A 14244-nucleotide genomic window follows, 5' to 3' on the forward strand; every position below is an offset into this window, starting at 1 on the left:
TGGGAATGCAAATTGGTATAGCTACTCTGGAGAACAGTATGGAGGTTCCTCAAAAATTAAAAATTGAGCTACCACATGATCCAGCAGTTGCACTACTGGGTATTTACTCAAATATATAAAAAGTCAAATGAATACACACAATCTTATGTTTATTGCAGTATTAGTTACAATAGTCAAAATATGGAAGCAGCCCAAGTGTCCATTGACAGATAAAGGAGATGTGATGTGATTAGGTAGGTAGATAGATAGATGATAGATAGATGATAGATAGATAGATAGATAGATAGATAGACAGACAGATAGATATAGTTATGTATCTTCCATTCCATATAGATAGAAGATAGATAGATAGATAGATAGATAGATAGATAGATAGTTATAGGTATGTATGTATGTATGTATGTATGTATGTATCTATACAGAATAGAATATTACTCAGCCATAAAAAAGAATAGACTCTTACCATTTGCAATGACATGGATGGAGCTAAACTATTATGCTCAGCAAAATAAGTCAGTCAGAGAAAGACAAATACTATATGATTTCACTCATATGTAGAATTTCAGAAACAAAACAAATGATCAAAGTGGAATAAAAAGGACAGAGAGGCAAACTAAGTAACTGACTCTTACCTATAGAGGACAAACTGATGATTACCAGAGGGGAAGTGGAAGTGGGATGAGTTAAGCAGGTGATGGGGATTAGAGATGCACTTGTGATGAGCATCTGATGTTGTATGGAATTGTTGAATCATTATATTGTGCACCTGAAAGTAATATTACACTGTATGTGAACTAACTGGATTTTAAATAAAAACTTTAAAAAAATAGAGGTTTTGGACAGAATGTTTACAAATTAGGATACTGAATCAGTAACCAAAACTTCCCAAGAACAAAAGTCCAGATCAAAAAGTTTTCCTGGTGAATTATACCAAGACCAGTCCTTCTCCAAAATGTAAAAGAGGAGGGAAGATTTCCAAATTCATTTTAGGATGACAATATTATCTCGATACCAAATCAGGGAACGGCACCACAAGAAAAGGAAATTACAGGCCCAAATCCCTGATGAACATAGGTCTGAAATTCCTAAATAAGATATTAGCAAACCCATTTCAACAATACAGTAGAAGATACCTTGGAAGAATCACTGAAGATACATTGTAAGAATAATACACCATGTTTGGGTGAGATTTATTCCAGAAATGAGAGATGATTAAACTTCTGCAAAGCAATCAATTTGAAAAGCCAGATTAACAAAATAAGGGATAAAAATTATATGATCATCTCAATGGTTGCAGAGAAAGCATTTGACAAAATTCAGCATCTATTTATAATAAAATCTCTCAACAAAGTGGGTATAGAGGAGAAATGTCTTGACATAATAAGGGCCACATACAAGTCCATACTATAGCCTTATATTCAGAGGTGAAAAGATGAGAGTTTTCCCCTCAGATGAGGAAGGATGCTCTCTGCAATGACTTTTATTAAGCATAGTATTAGAAGTCCAAGCCAGAGCAACTAGGCAAGAAGAAATAAAAGATCCGATTTTGTAAGGAAGAAGCACAACAGTGAATATTAGCAGACAGCATATTATTTGTACAAAACCCTAAGGACTGCACCAAATATTGGGTAGAAATAATAAATGAATTCATAAAGTTGTAAGATATAAAATCAATAGTCAAATAAATTTTGCAGTTCCATACACTAAGAAACTAACAAAGAGAAATCAAGAAAAAAATTCCACTCATAATTGCATCAAAAGGAATAAAATTCAAAGGAACAAAATTAAACAAGCTGTTGAAGCAACTGTATACTGAAACCATAAGCCATTTATGAAAGAAAGAGAATAAGAAGACAAATAAATGGAGAGATATACCATATTCATAGATTAGAAGAATATTGTTAAAATCCCAGTAATACCATGCAATCTATACATTCAACGCAATCTTTACTGAAATTCCAATGGCAAATTTAACAGAAATAGAACCAACAAACTTAAAACTTGTATGGAGGAGCAAAAGACCCTGAATAGCCAAAGCAATCTTGAGAATGAAGAGAAAACAAACTGAGGGTTGATGGGGTAGGGGAGAGGGGAAAGTGGGTGATGGGCATTGAGGAGGGCACTTGTTGGGATGAACACTGGGTGTTGTATGGAAACCAATTTGACAATAAATTTCATATTAAAAAAAAGAGAAATAGTAAAACTGGAGACATCATGCTCCCAGAATTCAAACTATATTAAAGTTATGGTAATCAAAACAGTATTAGCATAAAAACAGACACACCATTCAATGAAACAGAATAGACAGCCCCAAAATAAATCCATGTATATATGGTAAATTAATTTATGACAAAAGATCTATGAGTGTATCCTGGGCAAAGGACAGTCACAATTAACGGTGTTAGGAAATCTGCACACACAGATTTGTGCACAAAATTTACCTCAAAATGGATTAAAGTTTTGAATGTAGGACTTGAAATTATACCATTCCTAGAAGAAAAAGGCAGTAAGCTCCTTGTCATCAGTCTTGATGTTGATTTTTTTTTTAGATTTCACATCAAAAGCAAAGGTAACAAAAGCAAAGATAAATGAGACTACATAAAAATTATAAGCTTCACAAGAAAGGAACATATCAACAAAATGAAAAAGCACCCTACTAAATTAGAGAAAATTTTTATAAAGTATATTTATGGTAAAGAGCTAATATTCAAAATACATAAAGAACTTATGTGACTTAATAACAACAACAAAACCCATGTAATCTGATTTAAAAATGAACAGATGACCTGAGTAGACATTTTTCCAAAGAAGACATATAAATGGCTGACAGGTAACATGAAAAAGTGCTCAATATCACTAATAATAAAGGAAATACAAATCAATGCCACCCTTTGATATCATCTCACACCTGTAAGAAAGGCTATAACAAAAAGACAAGAAATAACAAGTGTTGGTCAGTATATGGAGTAAAGGGAACCCTTGTGCATTGTTGTTAGAATTGTTTCACTATACGCTAACTAATTTGGATGTAAATTTTAAAAAGTAAAAAAAAAAGAAAATTTAAAAAAATGTAAATTTGGACGGCCATTTTGGAAAACACTAGGGATGTTTTTTAAAATTTCCAAATGGAACTGCCATATGATCCAGAAATTCCAATTCTGGGCATTTATCTTAAGAAATCAGAAACACTAACTTGAAAAGATATATAGACCTCTGTTTATTGCAGTAGTGTTTACAGTCACGAAGATATGGAAACAACCTAAGTATTCATAGATTAATGAATTTTAAAAATCGAGTGTGATACACATACAAACACATACATACACATAAATATACATCCTTACAATGAAATGTTATTTAGCCATAAAAAAAGGATCAATAAATCCTAGGACAAGACCAAGGGACATGTAGGGGGCTTGGCAGAGGGCACCTGGGTCTCCTGGGTCACACATGCAGAATTGTTGCTTTCCTTACCATCCCCTATGCAACAAGCATTGGGGTTAATTTTCCTTCTTGAAACAAAGTGATTCAGTGTGCACTAGGACACAAATAATAAGGTAGATTATTTTTATTGAGCCCATAAAGGTAGACTTAGGCAAGTATGTGAAGTTCTTTGGTTTCTGTCACACAAGTGATACCAGAAAAGCAGAGCTGGCATTGGTCATAGGCAAGGATGGGGGGTGGGGTGGGGGAAGTGGTCAGAAGGCAGTGGGACATGGTGGACCGGTGTTTATCTTACTTCCCTGGGGAGAGAGGTTCTTAATGGCATCAGGGTTGTGTCCAGCTTGTGATGATGTCCAGATTGTGATAGTGTGTTAGTGTGAGTCAGCCTCATCATCAGGCTGCAGGTCAGGGTTGATCAAACCAGAAGCAGTGGAATTGGCCTGCGACCCTGAAGGTACATCACTGCTGTCCTAGGTCACAAACTTAAGGGATCTGCCTGGGAGACCTTGATACCAGTTGCAATGGTAACCTCCACTGTGCCTGTTACACTCTGTGTGACAAAAGGTGGCCTTCTCTTTGGAATCTTATTGAGAATTTCAGAGGGAGTGTTGTTGCACATATTAAGGAGTTTCTGATACTCCACAACCATGCCTGACACCCTGGGTGCTTAAAAGCCCCTACAGGGCAGAAGAGGAGAGGAGGAAAATCTCAAATCATTACCTAACCATACACCTAAAGGGCTACAAAACAACAGCAAATGAAACTTAATGCCAGAATGAGAGGGGAAATAATAAAGATTAGGGAAGAAATAAATGATATAGGAATAAACAACAGCAACAACAACAACAAAACAATAGTGGAGCACCTGGGTGGCTCAGTTAGTTAAGCATCTGACTCTTGATGTCAGCTCAGGTCATGATCTCACGGTTCATAGGATCAAGATCAAGCACAGTGTAATTATCCTTTTTAGTGGAGTCTTTGGTTTTGGAATCAAGGTAATTCTGGCCTTGTAGACTGAGTTTGGAAGTTTTCCATACATCTCTATTTTATGGAATAGTTTGAGAAGAATAGGCATTAACTGTTCTTTAAAATTTTGGTACAATTATCCTGTGCAGTCGTCTGGCCCTGGACTTTTGTTAGTTGGAGATTTTTGGTTACTGATTGAATTTTTTTGCTGGTTATCAGTCTGTTAAAATTTTCTATTTTTTCCCGCTTGAGTTATTGTCATTTGTATATTTCTAGGAATGTACCCATTTTTTCCAGATTTCCCACTTTGTTGGCATATATATATATATTTTTTTCATAAAATTCTAATTGTATTTGGGGCATCTGGGTGGCTCAGTCGGTTAAGCGTCTGCCTTCAGCTCAGGTCATGATCTCACAGTCCATGAGTTCGAGCCCCGCGTCAGGCTCTGTGCTGACAGCTCAGAACCTGGAGCCTCCTTTGGATTCTGTGTCTCCCTCTCTCTCTGCCCTCCCCTGCTCATGCTCTGTCTCTCTCTGTCTCAAAAATAAATAAAAACATTTAAAAAATTCTAATTGAGAGGCGCCTGGGTGGCTCAGTCGGTTAAGCGTCCGACTTCGGCTCAGGTCATGATCTCGTGGTCCGTGAGTTTAAGCCCCGCATCAGGCTCTGTGCTGACTGCTCAGAGCCTGGAGCCTGTTTCAGATTCTGTGTCTCCCTCTCTCTCTGACCCTCCCCCATTCATGCTCTGTCTCTCTCTGTCTCAAAAATAAATAACCGTTAAAAAAAATTTAAAAAAATTCTAATTGTATTTCTGTGGTGTTGAATTTGATTGTACCTGTCATTCATGATGTTATGTATTTGTTACTCTTTTCTTTTGGTTAGTCTGGCTAGGGGGTTATCAATTTTATTAATTATTTTAGAGAACCCATTCTTAGTTTCATTACTGTATTCTATTTTTGGTCTAAATATTTATTTATTTTGACAGAGGGAGAGAGCGCGCGCGCACATGAGAGGGGAAGGGGCAGACAGAGAGGGAGAGAGATAATACCAAGCAGGCTCCAGACTGTAACACAGAGCCCAATTAGGGGCTGTGTGTTAACTAACTAGAACTTAAATAAGATTTTTTTAAAAATATATACCATGATACTGGCACAAAAGTAGACACACAGATCAATGGAACAGAATAGAAAACCCAGAAATGGACCCACAACTATAGATCAACTGATCTTTAACAAAGCAAGAAAGAATATCCAATGGAAAAAAGAAAGTCTCTGAAAAAAATGGTGTTTGGAAAACTAGACAGAAAATTGCAAAAGAATAAAACTGGAGCACTTACTTACACCATGAACATAAATATATTCAAAATGAATGAAAGACCTGAAGTTGAGAGAGGAAACCATGAAAATCCTAGAGAAGAAAATGGGCAGTAAACTCTTTGAACTCAGTCATAACAACTTACTAGTTGTTGCCAGAGGCAAGGGAAACGTGTTGCCAGAGGCAAGGGAAACAAAAGGGAAAACTAGACATGTTGCCAAAGCCAAGGGAAGCAAAAGCAAAACTAACTATTGGGACTTCACCAAGGTGAAAAGCTTCTGTACAGATAAGGAAACAATCAAGAAAACTAAAAGGCAACCTTTGGAAAGGTAGAAGATATTTGCAAATGATATATCTGATAAAGGGTTAGTATCCAAAATCTATAAAGAACTTACCAAGTCAACACCCAAAAAAGAAATAATCCAGTGAAGAAATGGGGAGCCTACCTGAATAGGCACATGCACTCCTTTGTTTCTGGCAGCATTTTCAGCAATAGCCAAATTATGAAAACAGCCCAAATATCCATCAGATATAGATATAGATCTATATATAGATATCTATAGATATATATACAATAGTGTCAGCCATAAAAAAAAAGGATGAGATTTTGCCATGTTCAAGACACAGATGGAGCTAGAGTGTATATGCTAAGTGAAATAAGTCATTCAGAGAAAGAAATTTACTATATGATTTAAACTCATGTGTGGAATTTAAGAACCAAAATAGATGAAAATGGCAGCAAGAAAAAAAAGGAGAGAGCAAGGTAAACCATAAAAGAGACTCAACTATACAGAACAAACTGAAGGTTTCTTGAGGAGAGGTGGACAGGGGGATGGGCTAAATTGGTGATGGGTATTAAGGAGGGCACTTGTGATAAACACTGCGTAATTATATAAACACATCATATGTAAGTGATGAATCAAAAAATTTTATTCCTGGAACTAATATTACACTATGTGGTAACTAAGTAGAACAAAATTAAATACAAACTTTATGAAAGAAAAAAAAAACAAAAAAGTTAAATAAATTGTAAAACATAAAAAAGGACATCTTGCCATTTGTGGTTACAAGGATAAGTCTACAGGACATTAGGCTAAGTGAAATAAGTCTGATTGAGAAAGACAACCACTATGGGTTTAAGTAATATGTGGAATCTAAAAGCACAATTTAATAATAATAAAAAAAAAAACAGAACAAGAACTATACAAAGTACAAAACAGTGGTCTCCAGAGGCCAGAGGGGTATAATGATGGGCAAAATGGATGAAAGGGAAAGCGAGATACTGTCTTCCAGTTTGAAATGAATAAGTCACAGTAATAAAAGGCAGGGCATAAGGAATATTGTCCATGATATTTAAATACTGTTGTATGGTGACAGATGATAGCTACAGTTGTGGTGACAATAACATAACTTCTATACTTGTCAAAGCACTATTCTGTACACCAAAAACTAACGTAATGTTGAATGTTGTAAAATAAGTTTTTTAAATACTATTTGAAAAAAGGTTAAATAAATCTATAAACTAGTTAACCCAGTATCTATAGTACTCATTAGTACTGTACTTAGTACACAGTAAACCTCAATGAATGAAAAAGCTAGATACATATTCATTCACATACTCACATACATGTATTTGTATAAATATGTACATATATGCATACAATGTTGGCAAGTTAATTACTCATCTAACAATTCTGTCCTGCTTATAGAGTATTATTTACCATTCACAAATGAAACTAGTACGCATTTTATAAGTAAGCCTGAATATTCCACCTTGTGATCAATCTAGGGAACCACTTTCATCCAGATATCTTCTGCTCAAAGCCCAAGGTTATGTTCTTTAATGTTCAACCAGTGAAATTAATTGTTACCTGGACAATTCAGAGCTTTGCTTAAGATTTTAACTGAAATTTATCATTATCTCTACTATGCACACGTGTGACAGACATATTTTCACGACTCAGATATGGAAACTGTAATCTATCGATAACTTATTATACCAAGCAGCTGGAACTTCCTTGGAGGCTAACATCTATATAGAGGGAATATCCAATCCTTCTACAACTATGCAAAACAAACTTCTGTGGTTACAATATGATATCAATAATACCTTATTTTATCATTTATATTGCAACTTTATGGCATTTGTGCATACAGCATTTCAAAATTATACTGTAATTAAGGTATAATTATTCACACGGGAAATCATTTGAAAATAATGTGTCACATCTATCTTCTCTTAGAAAATGTACAGTATCCATGAGTGAATTGGAGTATAAGTAAATTGGTTTTCTCTGGAACTTGGTATCACCAAGTTTTCAGTCTAGAGTAAAGATGACAGAACTAACTTTAATGAAAATCACTATTTTTTACAATAGAAAGGCCCAGTCACTCAAGTAACTCTGAGTTCATGCATATTAGCAAATATCAATTTGGATATTACTACCTAATGGCCTCAAACAAAATATTTAACCTGTTGGTGCCTTAGTTTCCTTCTCTGTAAGAAGTACATAATAAAAATAGGTGCCTTATAGTCAACAATCATATAATGTACACTTGAAAGTTTGTTAATAGGTTGATATCATGATAGGTGTTCCTATATGAAATAAATAAATAAATTTATATTCCAAAAAATAAATTTAACAACCACCTCCACCAAAACAAAAATATTATCTTCCTTGATAAGTTTAAGAGATTTAAATAAGTTTATATATGTAATATCATTAGAACAGTGACTTACACATAGTGTAAAATAAATAAATAAATAAAATATGCCATAAAAAATAAAAAGCAGAAAATTTGTAGAGAATAATGCAAGCTTCCCCGCCTAATCCATGTTGGTTTGCTACTAAATTTGGTAATAATTTCAATCACAGTTCTTCATGTCCTTTGGAAGGTACAGAAAACTTAGAGTAAAAATAATTTGACCAGATGCTGGTGGAATCATGAGAAACAAACAAGAACATATTTTGAAGTTTGTGCATTTTAAACTACTTCAGTGCACAGCTGCTTTATGTAGCAATGTAGGCAAGTGCATGTGAGTGCCAAGAAACTCTTCTATTTGTTGTTTACACTCTAAATGCAAAACAATTTGGAGCAGCAAATATTCCTTTATGACTAGTAATTCTGAGTATCAAGTACTATGTATAATTTGACTAAGATTTTCAAACTGCATACTTCTTATAAATCCTTATTAGTATCAGATATAAAAAATTATATTTTAATACTTTATTTAAAAAAACAATTCATCATTCTAAAACATTTGCATCTGTTGTTTTTTTTTCCACTTGAGATAAAGTAAAAATTATTCTTTGAAAAAATATGGTTCTATAACACATTTGTTTTGTTTAGCTCCATCTTGGTTCACATGTTCACAGTGTTTTAACTGGAACCATCAAATGTGTGTGTCATTATGATATAACAAATTGAGGGATGATATACACAGTACTCAATTATTTTGTAAGGTAAAGAGTATACATATTTCATGTATTTCATTAGACTGAAAAAAAAGAGTATAAACTAATTTTCCAACATTACTTCCCCAAATACTGCAAGATCCTTATTTTATAGCCATGAAGGTATTGATTGTGTCAAGAGAAAAAGGAAATCTCCACTTTTGAAAGCACCTAATTCACAAGTTGTCACAGCTAATTGGAAACTGGTATGCAAGCAATCAAGTTTGTGGTTTTAAGGAACAGATTCAACAAAGCCCTGCTTATCCCCTAAAGCCTCTAATTCCACTTAGAATCATCCATTCCACTTAGATCAACACTATTAAGCTCATCGTCCTCACACACCTGGTCTCCATATTTCCTGTATTTCTCCTCTCCAATTCATTCTCTGATTTAACTTTTCAAAAATCCAACTCTCATCATTTTCTGATAATTTGCGAATACCTGGGTCACAAAAGGGCAAGAACTGAGGCTATAAATTGAACCCAGAAAGGAGGTGTCATTGGAACATTTCTCTCCTGCTTGGTCAACCATCTGAACTTTGCTTATAGTGTTCCTTTTCTGTGACATCATGTCCTTGAGCAAGACCCGTGGTTCCAGCCTCCTGTACTCATATGAAGGTAATAGCTAGTCATCATTCAACACTGAGCTCTAGGGTCTTTTTAAGCCTCTTTGGCCAAACTCATAAGTCGTAGGTAGAAGTAGTGTGTTCATATGAGTTGTACCCTTTCCGTATATGCCTCAAAAAATTTTATATTGGGGTGCCTGGGTGGCTCTGTTGGTTAAGTGTCCAACTTCAGCTCAGGTCATGATCTCACGGTTTGTGAGTTCAAGCCCTATGTTGGGCTCTGTGCTGACAGCTCATAGCCTGGCACCTGCTTCAGATTCTGTGTCTCCCTCTCTCTCTGACCCTCCTCTGCTTACACTCTGCTCTCTCTCCCTCAAGAATAAATAAAAATTTAAAAATATTTTTAAAATATGTATTTTTTTATTTTTTATTACAACTATTGACACAAACTGCACTTATGGATCAAATTCCTTAGGGACAGCAGATATTTGTTATTTATATGTGAAATACACTTAGCTACTAGTTATTTTTTATTATAAAATAGCATAAGATGTGTTTTTTTAATAAATGAAGGATTCAATGTTTGATGGGCTTTCTCTGCTTGTTTGAATAAGAAGTTACATACTTCAGGTGTCAGCTCTGATATTACCTTATGCTGGAGAGCTTCCCTAAGCCCTTCTTCTTGGTATTAATAATTTTTTCCCACAATCCCTTCTACCCCAATGTATTAATGATTTCAGAGAGGTAAAAGGCATTAAATGTCTTCATATTTGGAACCTAAAGAACAAAACTTCCCTAATTAAATGCAGGCCAACAAATTGATTGTTGCAGTAATGACCAGCCATGATAACATGAGCATGATTTCCAAGATTTATCACTTACACAGCCACCATGCACCAAGGACAACTTTTGAAACAGACAAAAGTCTGATAGTTTATGTTTTATTATTAATTTTTAAGTTACATAAAATTAATATGAATAATAGTAATAGTACAATTATTATGAATTTTAAAAATAGTACAATAAACAACATAACTTTTGCTTAGATTCTCTTAACATTATACCCCATTTGGTTTAGCACCTCTCTCTCCATCTCTCTCTTTCTCACCAGTTCTACATATTATGGTCTTTGTTTCTAAATATTTTATTATATATTTCATAAGAATATGAGCATTTCCCACAGAGTCACAGTGCAGTTATCAACTTCAGAAAAATATAACATGTATACAATACCATTGTGCAAATATTTTGAATGCAGAAATGTAAAAATGAAGAGCTTTCTGGTACAGGGAAACAATTCCTGTGAAAGGGATAAATAGATGACAACAAATCATGCTATAATAATCTGAGGAATAACATTGGCATAGGATCCTACAGTTTTAATTTGTAGAGTGCAGGAAAAAACATTATTACAAATATTTCCTACTTTATAGTTTCCTGAAAGACAAATTCCACATTCAACATTTTTTTTAGTGCCTTTGTAACATCCTTATTTCTAAGACTATAAATTAAAGGGTTTAGAACAGGAGTGAGTATGGTGTAAAAGACAGATACAATCATGTCCTTCTCAGGGGTGTGGTAGGTGTTGGGGAGCATGTAGGTGTAGACAGCAGCCCCATAGAAGAGGACGACCACGGTCATGTGGGAAGAACAAGTGGCAAAGGCCTTTTTCCGCCCCTCTGCTGACTTCATCCTGTGGATGGTGAAGAGGATGAAAGAATAGGAGCTTGAAATGACTGTCACAGGAATGAGGAGCATGAGAACGCAACATAAGTACATAAGTGTCTCATAGATGGAAGTGTCTGAGCAGGAAAGCTTCATTACAGCAGGGACTTCACAGAAGAAATGATGGATCACCCGGGATCTGCAGAAGGGGAAGGTCATGGTGACAGGAGTGAGCATAAATCCATCCACAGATCCCAGCAACCAGCAGGAAGACACCAAGATGAGGCATACCCTATGGTTCATGAGGATAGGATAACGGAGTGGATGGCAGATGGCCACATAGCGGTCATAGGCCATGGCAGCTAGAAGGAAAAATTCTGAACCTACCAGTGTCAAATAGAGAAACATCTGCATCCCACATTCAGGGGCTGAGATCTTATTCACACCCATAACCTGGCCCATGAGCATCTTGGGCACAGTGACAGAAATGTACATCACATCCATGAGAGACAACTGAGTGATAAAAAAGTACATGGGGTTATGAAGGTGAACATCATAGTGTATCAAAAGGATCAGCATGGTGTTTCCAGACAAGGCCATCAGGAAAACCACAAAAATGACCACACAAAGCAGAGCTGGGTGCTTGGATTGACTGAAGAGTCCCACTAGGTTAAAATCTGATCGTACAGTATGGTTGGCCACCCAAGTGTTTTCCATTGGATTTCACCTGGATCACCAAGGAGAAATATGGAGTTAATGGATGATTCATGTGATATCATTACCTGAAATAAATGTTTCAGTAAGTTTGTGTGTGTGTGTTTACACATGGAAAACCAGTGTGCTAATAAGGGGAAGTTTCAAGGACTTGGAAGTTTTAGGATTATAAATTACCTATAATTGAACAAATTTACCGATATCTAAGAATTCAGATCTGCAAATCAAAAATATTGGTATTTTATAATTCCACTATTGGGTGTACATTTCCCCAAAGAAAACAAAAATGATAATTCAAAAAGATATATGCATCTCTATGTTTATTTTAGTTTTTCTCAAATTTCCATATGAACTTTATTTTTTCAAGTTTTAATTTAAATTCCAGTTAGTTAACATACAGTGTAATATTAGTTTTAGATATGCAATATACTGATTCAACTCTTTCATAGACCATCCGGTACTCATCAGAATTGTACAACAAGAAATCCTTTTGATCTGGACTTTTATTGGAATGTTCTGATTACTGAGTCAATGTCTTTATTAGTAATCATTCTGTTAAAATATTCTATTTCTTTTTTAAAGTTTTTTTTAAATTTAAATCCATGTTATTTAACATATAGTGTAATAATAATTTTAGGAATAGAATTTAGTAATTTATCACTTATATATAGCACCCAGTGCTCATTCCAAAAAGTCCAGTTAATATACATTGTAATATTAGTTTTGGTGTAAAATGTAGTGATTCCACCTACATAAATACATGAAGATTATTATATCAAGAGTATTCCTTAATCCCCATCACCTATTGTAACCATAAGTTTGTTCTCAATATTTAAGAGTATGTTTCTTGGTTTCTCTCTTTTTTCCCTTTTATCAATTGTTTTATTTATTAAATTCCACATATTATTGAAATAACATTGTATTTTTATTTCTCTGACTGACTTGTTTTGCTTAGCATGGACTTCCATCCATGTCATTTCAAATGGCATGATGTCATTCTTTTTTGTGGCTGAGTAATATTCCGTTGTATATTTTTTATATCCACTCCTATGCTTATTACAGCATTATTTACAAGAGCCAAGATATGGAAACAGCTTAATTGTCCATTGAAAGATTAATGGATACAGATTGAGTAAGTGTGTGTGTGTGTGTGTGTGTGTGTGTGTGTATGCACAATGAAATATTATCCAGCCACAGAATCCATAAGATCATGCCCTTTGTGACAACATGGATGTGCATAGATGGTATCATGCTAAGTGAGGTAAGTCCGACTGAGAAAGACATATACATGACTTCACTCCCATATGTGGAATTTAATAACACAAATGAATGAACAAACAAAAAGCAAAATCAGACCTATAAATACAGAGACATAAATGATGGTTGCCAGAGAAGAAATTGATAGAGCATGACAAAATGGGTGAAGAAGAATTCCAATTATGGAACAAATAAGTCACAAGAAAGATGGCACAGTATAAGGAATATAGTCAATGACATTGTATGTTTTCTTTTATTTTTTGTATTTTTTTCTTCATCCATTTTAACTTAATTTATTTTTTTTTAATTTGAGTATAGTTGGCAATGTTCCGTTAGTTACAATTGTACAACTTAATAGTCTAAAAAGTTTATATATTATGCTATCTTCACCACACTTTTACCTAGCATCTGTCCCATTACATTGCTGTTAAAATATCATTTACCATATTCTTTATGCTCTTCTTTTTATCCCTGTGACTTATCATTCCACACTGGGTGGTCCATACCTCCATCTCCCCTTCACTCATTTTTCCCTGTCTTTATCACCCTGATACTGTTTGGTGACAGATGGTAGCTACATATTTTGTGAGCATCACATAACTTTTATCCTGATTGAATCACTATGTTGTACACCTGAAACTATTGAAACATTATGTGTCAGGTATATCCTAATAAAAAAATTAAAGTATAGTGGTAACTTATAATAAGATTTCCACAATTAAAGCTTTTGAGATTTCCTGAACAGTGTTGTTTTGTCAATGACTATAGAAATCTGTATAACCCCTGCCCTATATAAAAACAAAAAGAGAATAATTTAAAAAAGAATAAAACCCCTTATTTCCAAAGTTTTTTTGTTGTTGTTG

At 34.6% G+C, this 14244-nt stretch overlaps 1 protein-coding gene across 1 annotated transcript; it reads right to left on the reverse strand.

Moving 5' to 3' along the window:
• Positions 1 to 11167: 11167 nt before the first annotated feature.
• LOC106974979 (olfactory receptor 2T29-like) lies at positions 11168 to 12127 on the reverse strand. The gene has a single exon (XM_015072266.1). The coding sequence runs from the start codon at positions 12125 to 12127 to the stop codon at positions 11168 to 11170; it is 960 nt and encodes a 319-aa protein (XP_014927752.1).
• Between the last annotated feature and the right edge of the window lie 2117 nt (positions 12128 to 14244).

The sequence above is a fragment of the Acinonyx jubatus genome, chromosome A1 (genome assembly GCF_027475565.1).
Source record: "Acinonyx jubatus isolate Ajub_Pintada_27869175 chromosome A1, VMU_Ajub_asm_v1.0, whole genome shotgun sequence".
Taxonomy (NCBI): domain Eukaryota; kingdom Metazoa; phylum Chordata; class Mammalia; order Carnivora; family Felidae; genus Acinonyx; species Acinonyx jubatus.

Bases quoted from the DNA above. Each gene is read 5' to 3' on its own strand.
- LOC106974979 (XM_015072266.1), bottom strand. From the start codon at position 12,127: ATGGAAAACACTTGGGTGGCCAACCATACTGTACGATCAGATTTTAAC.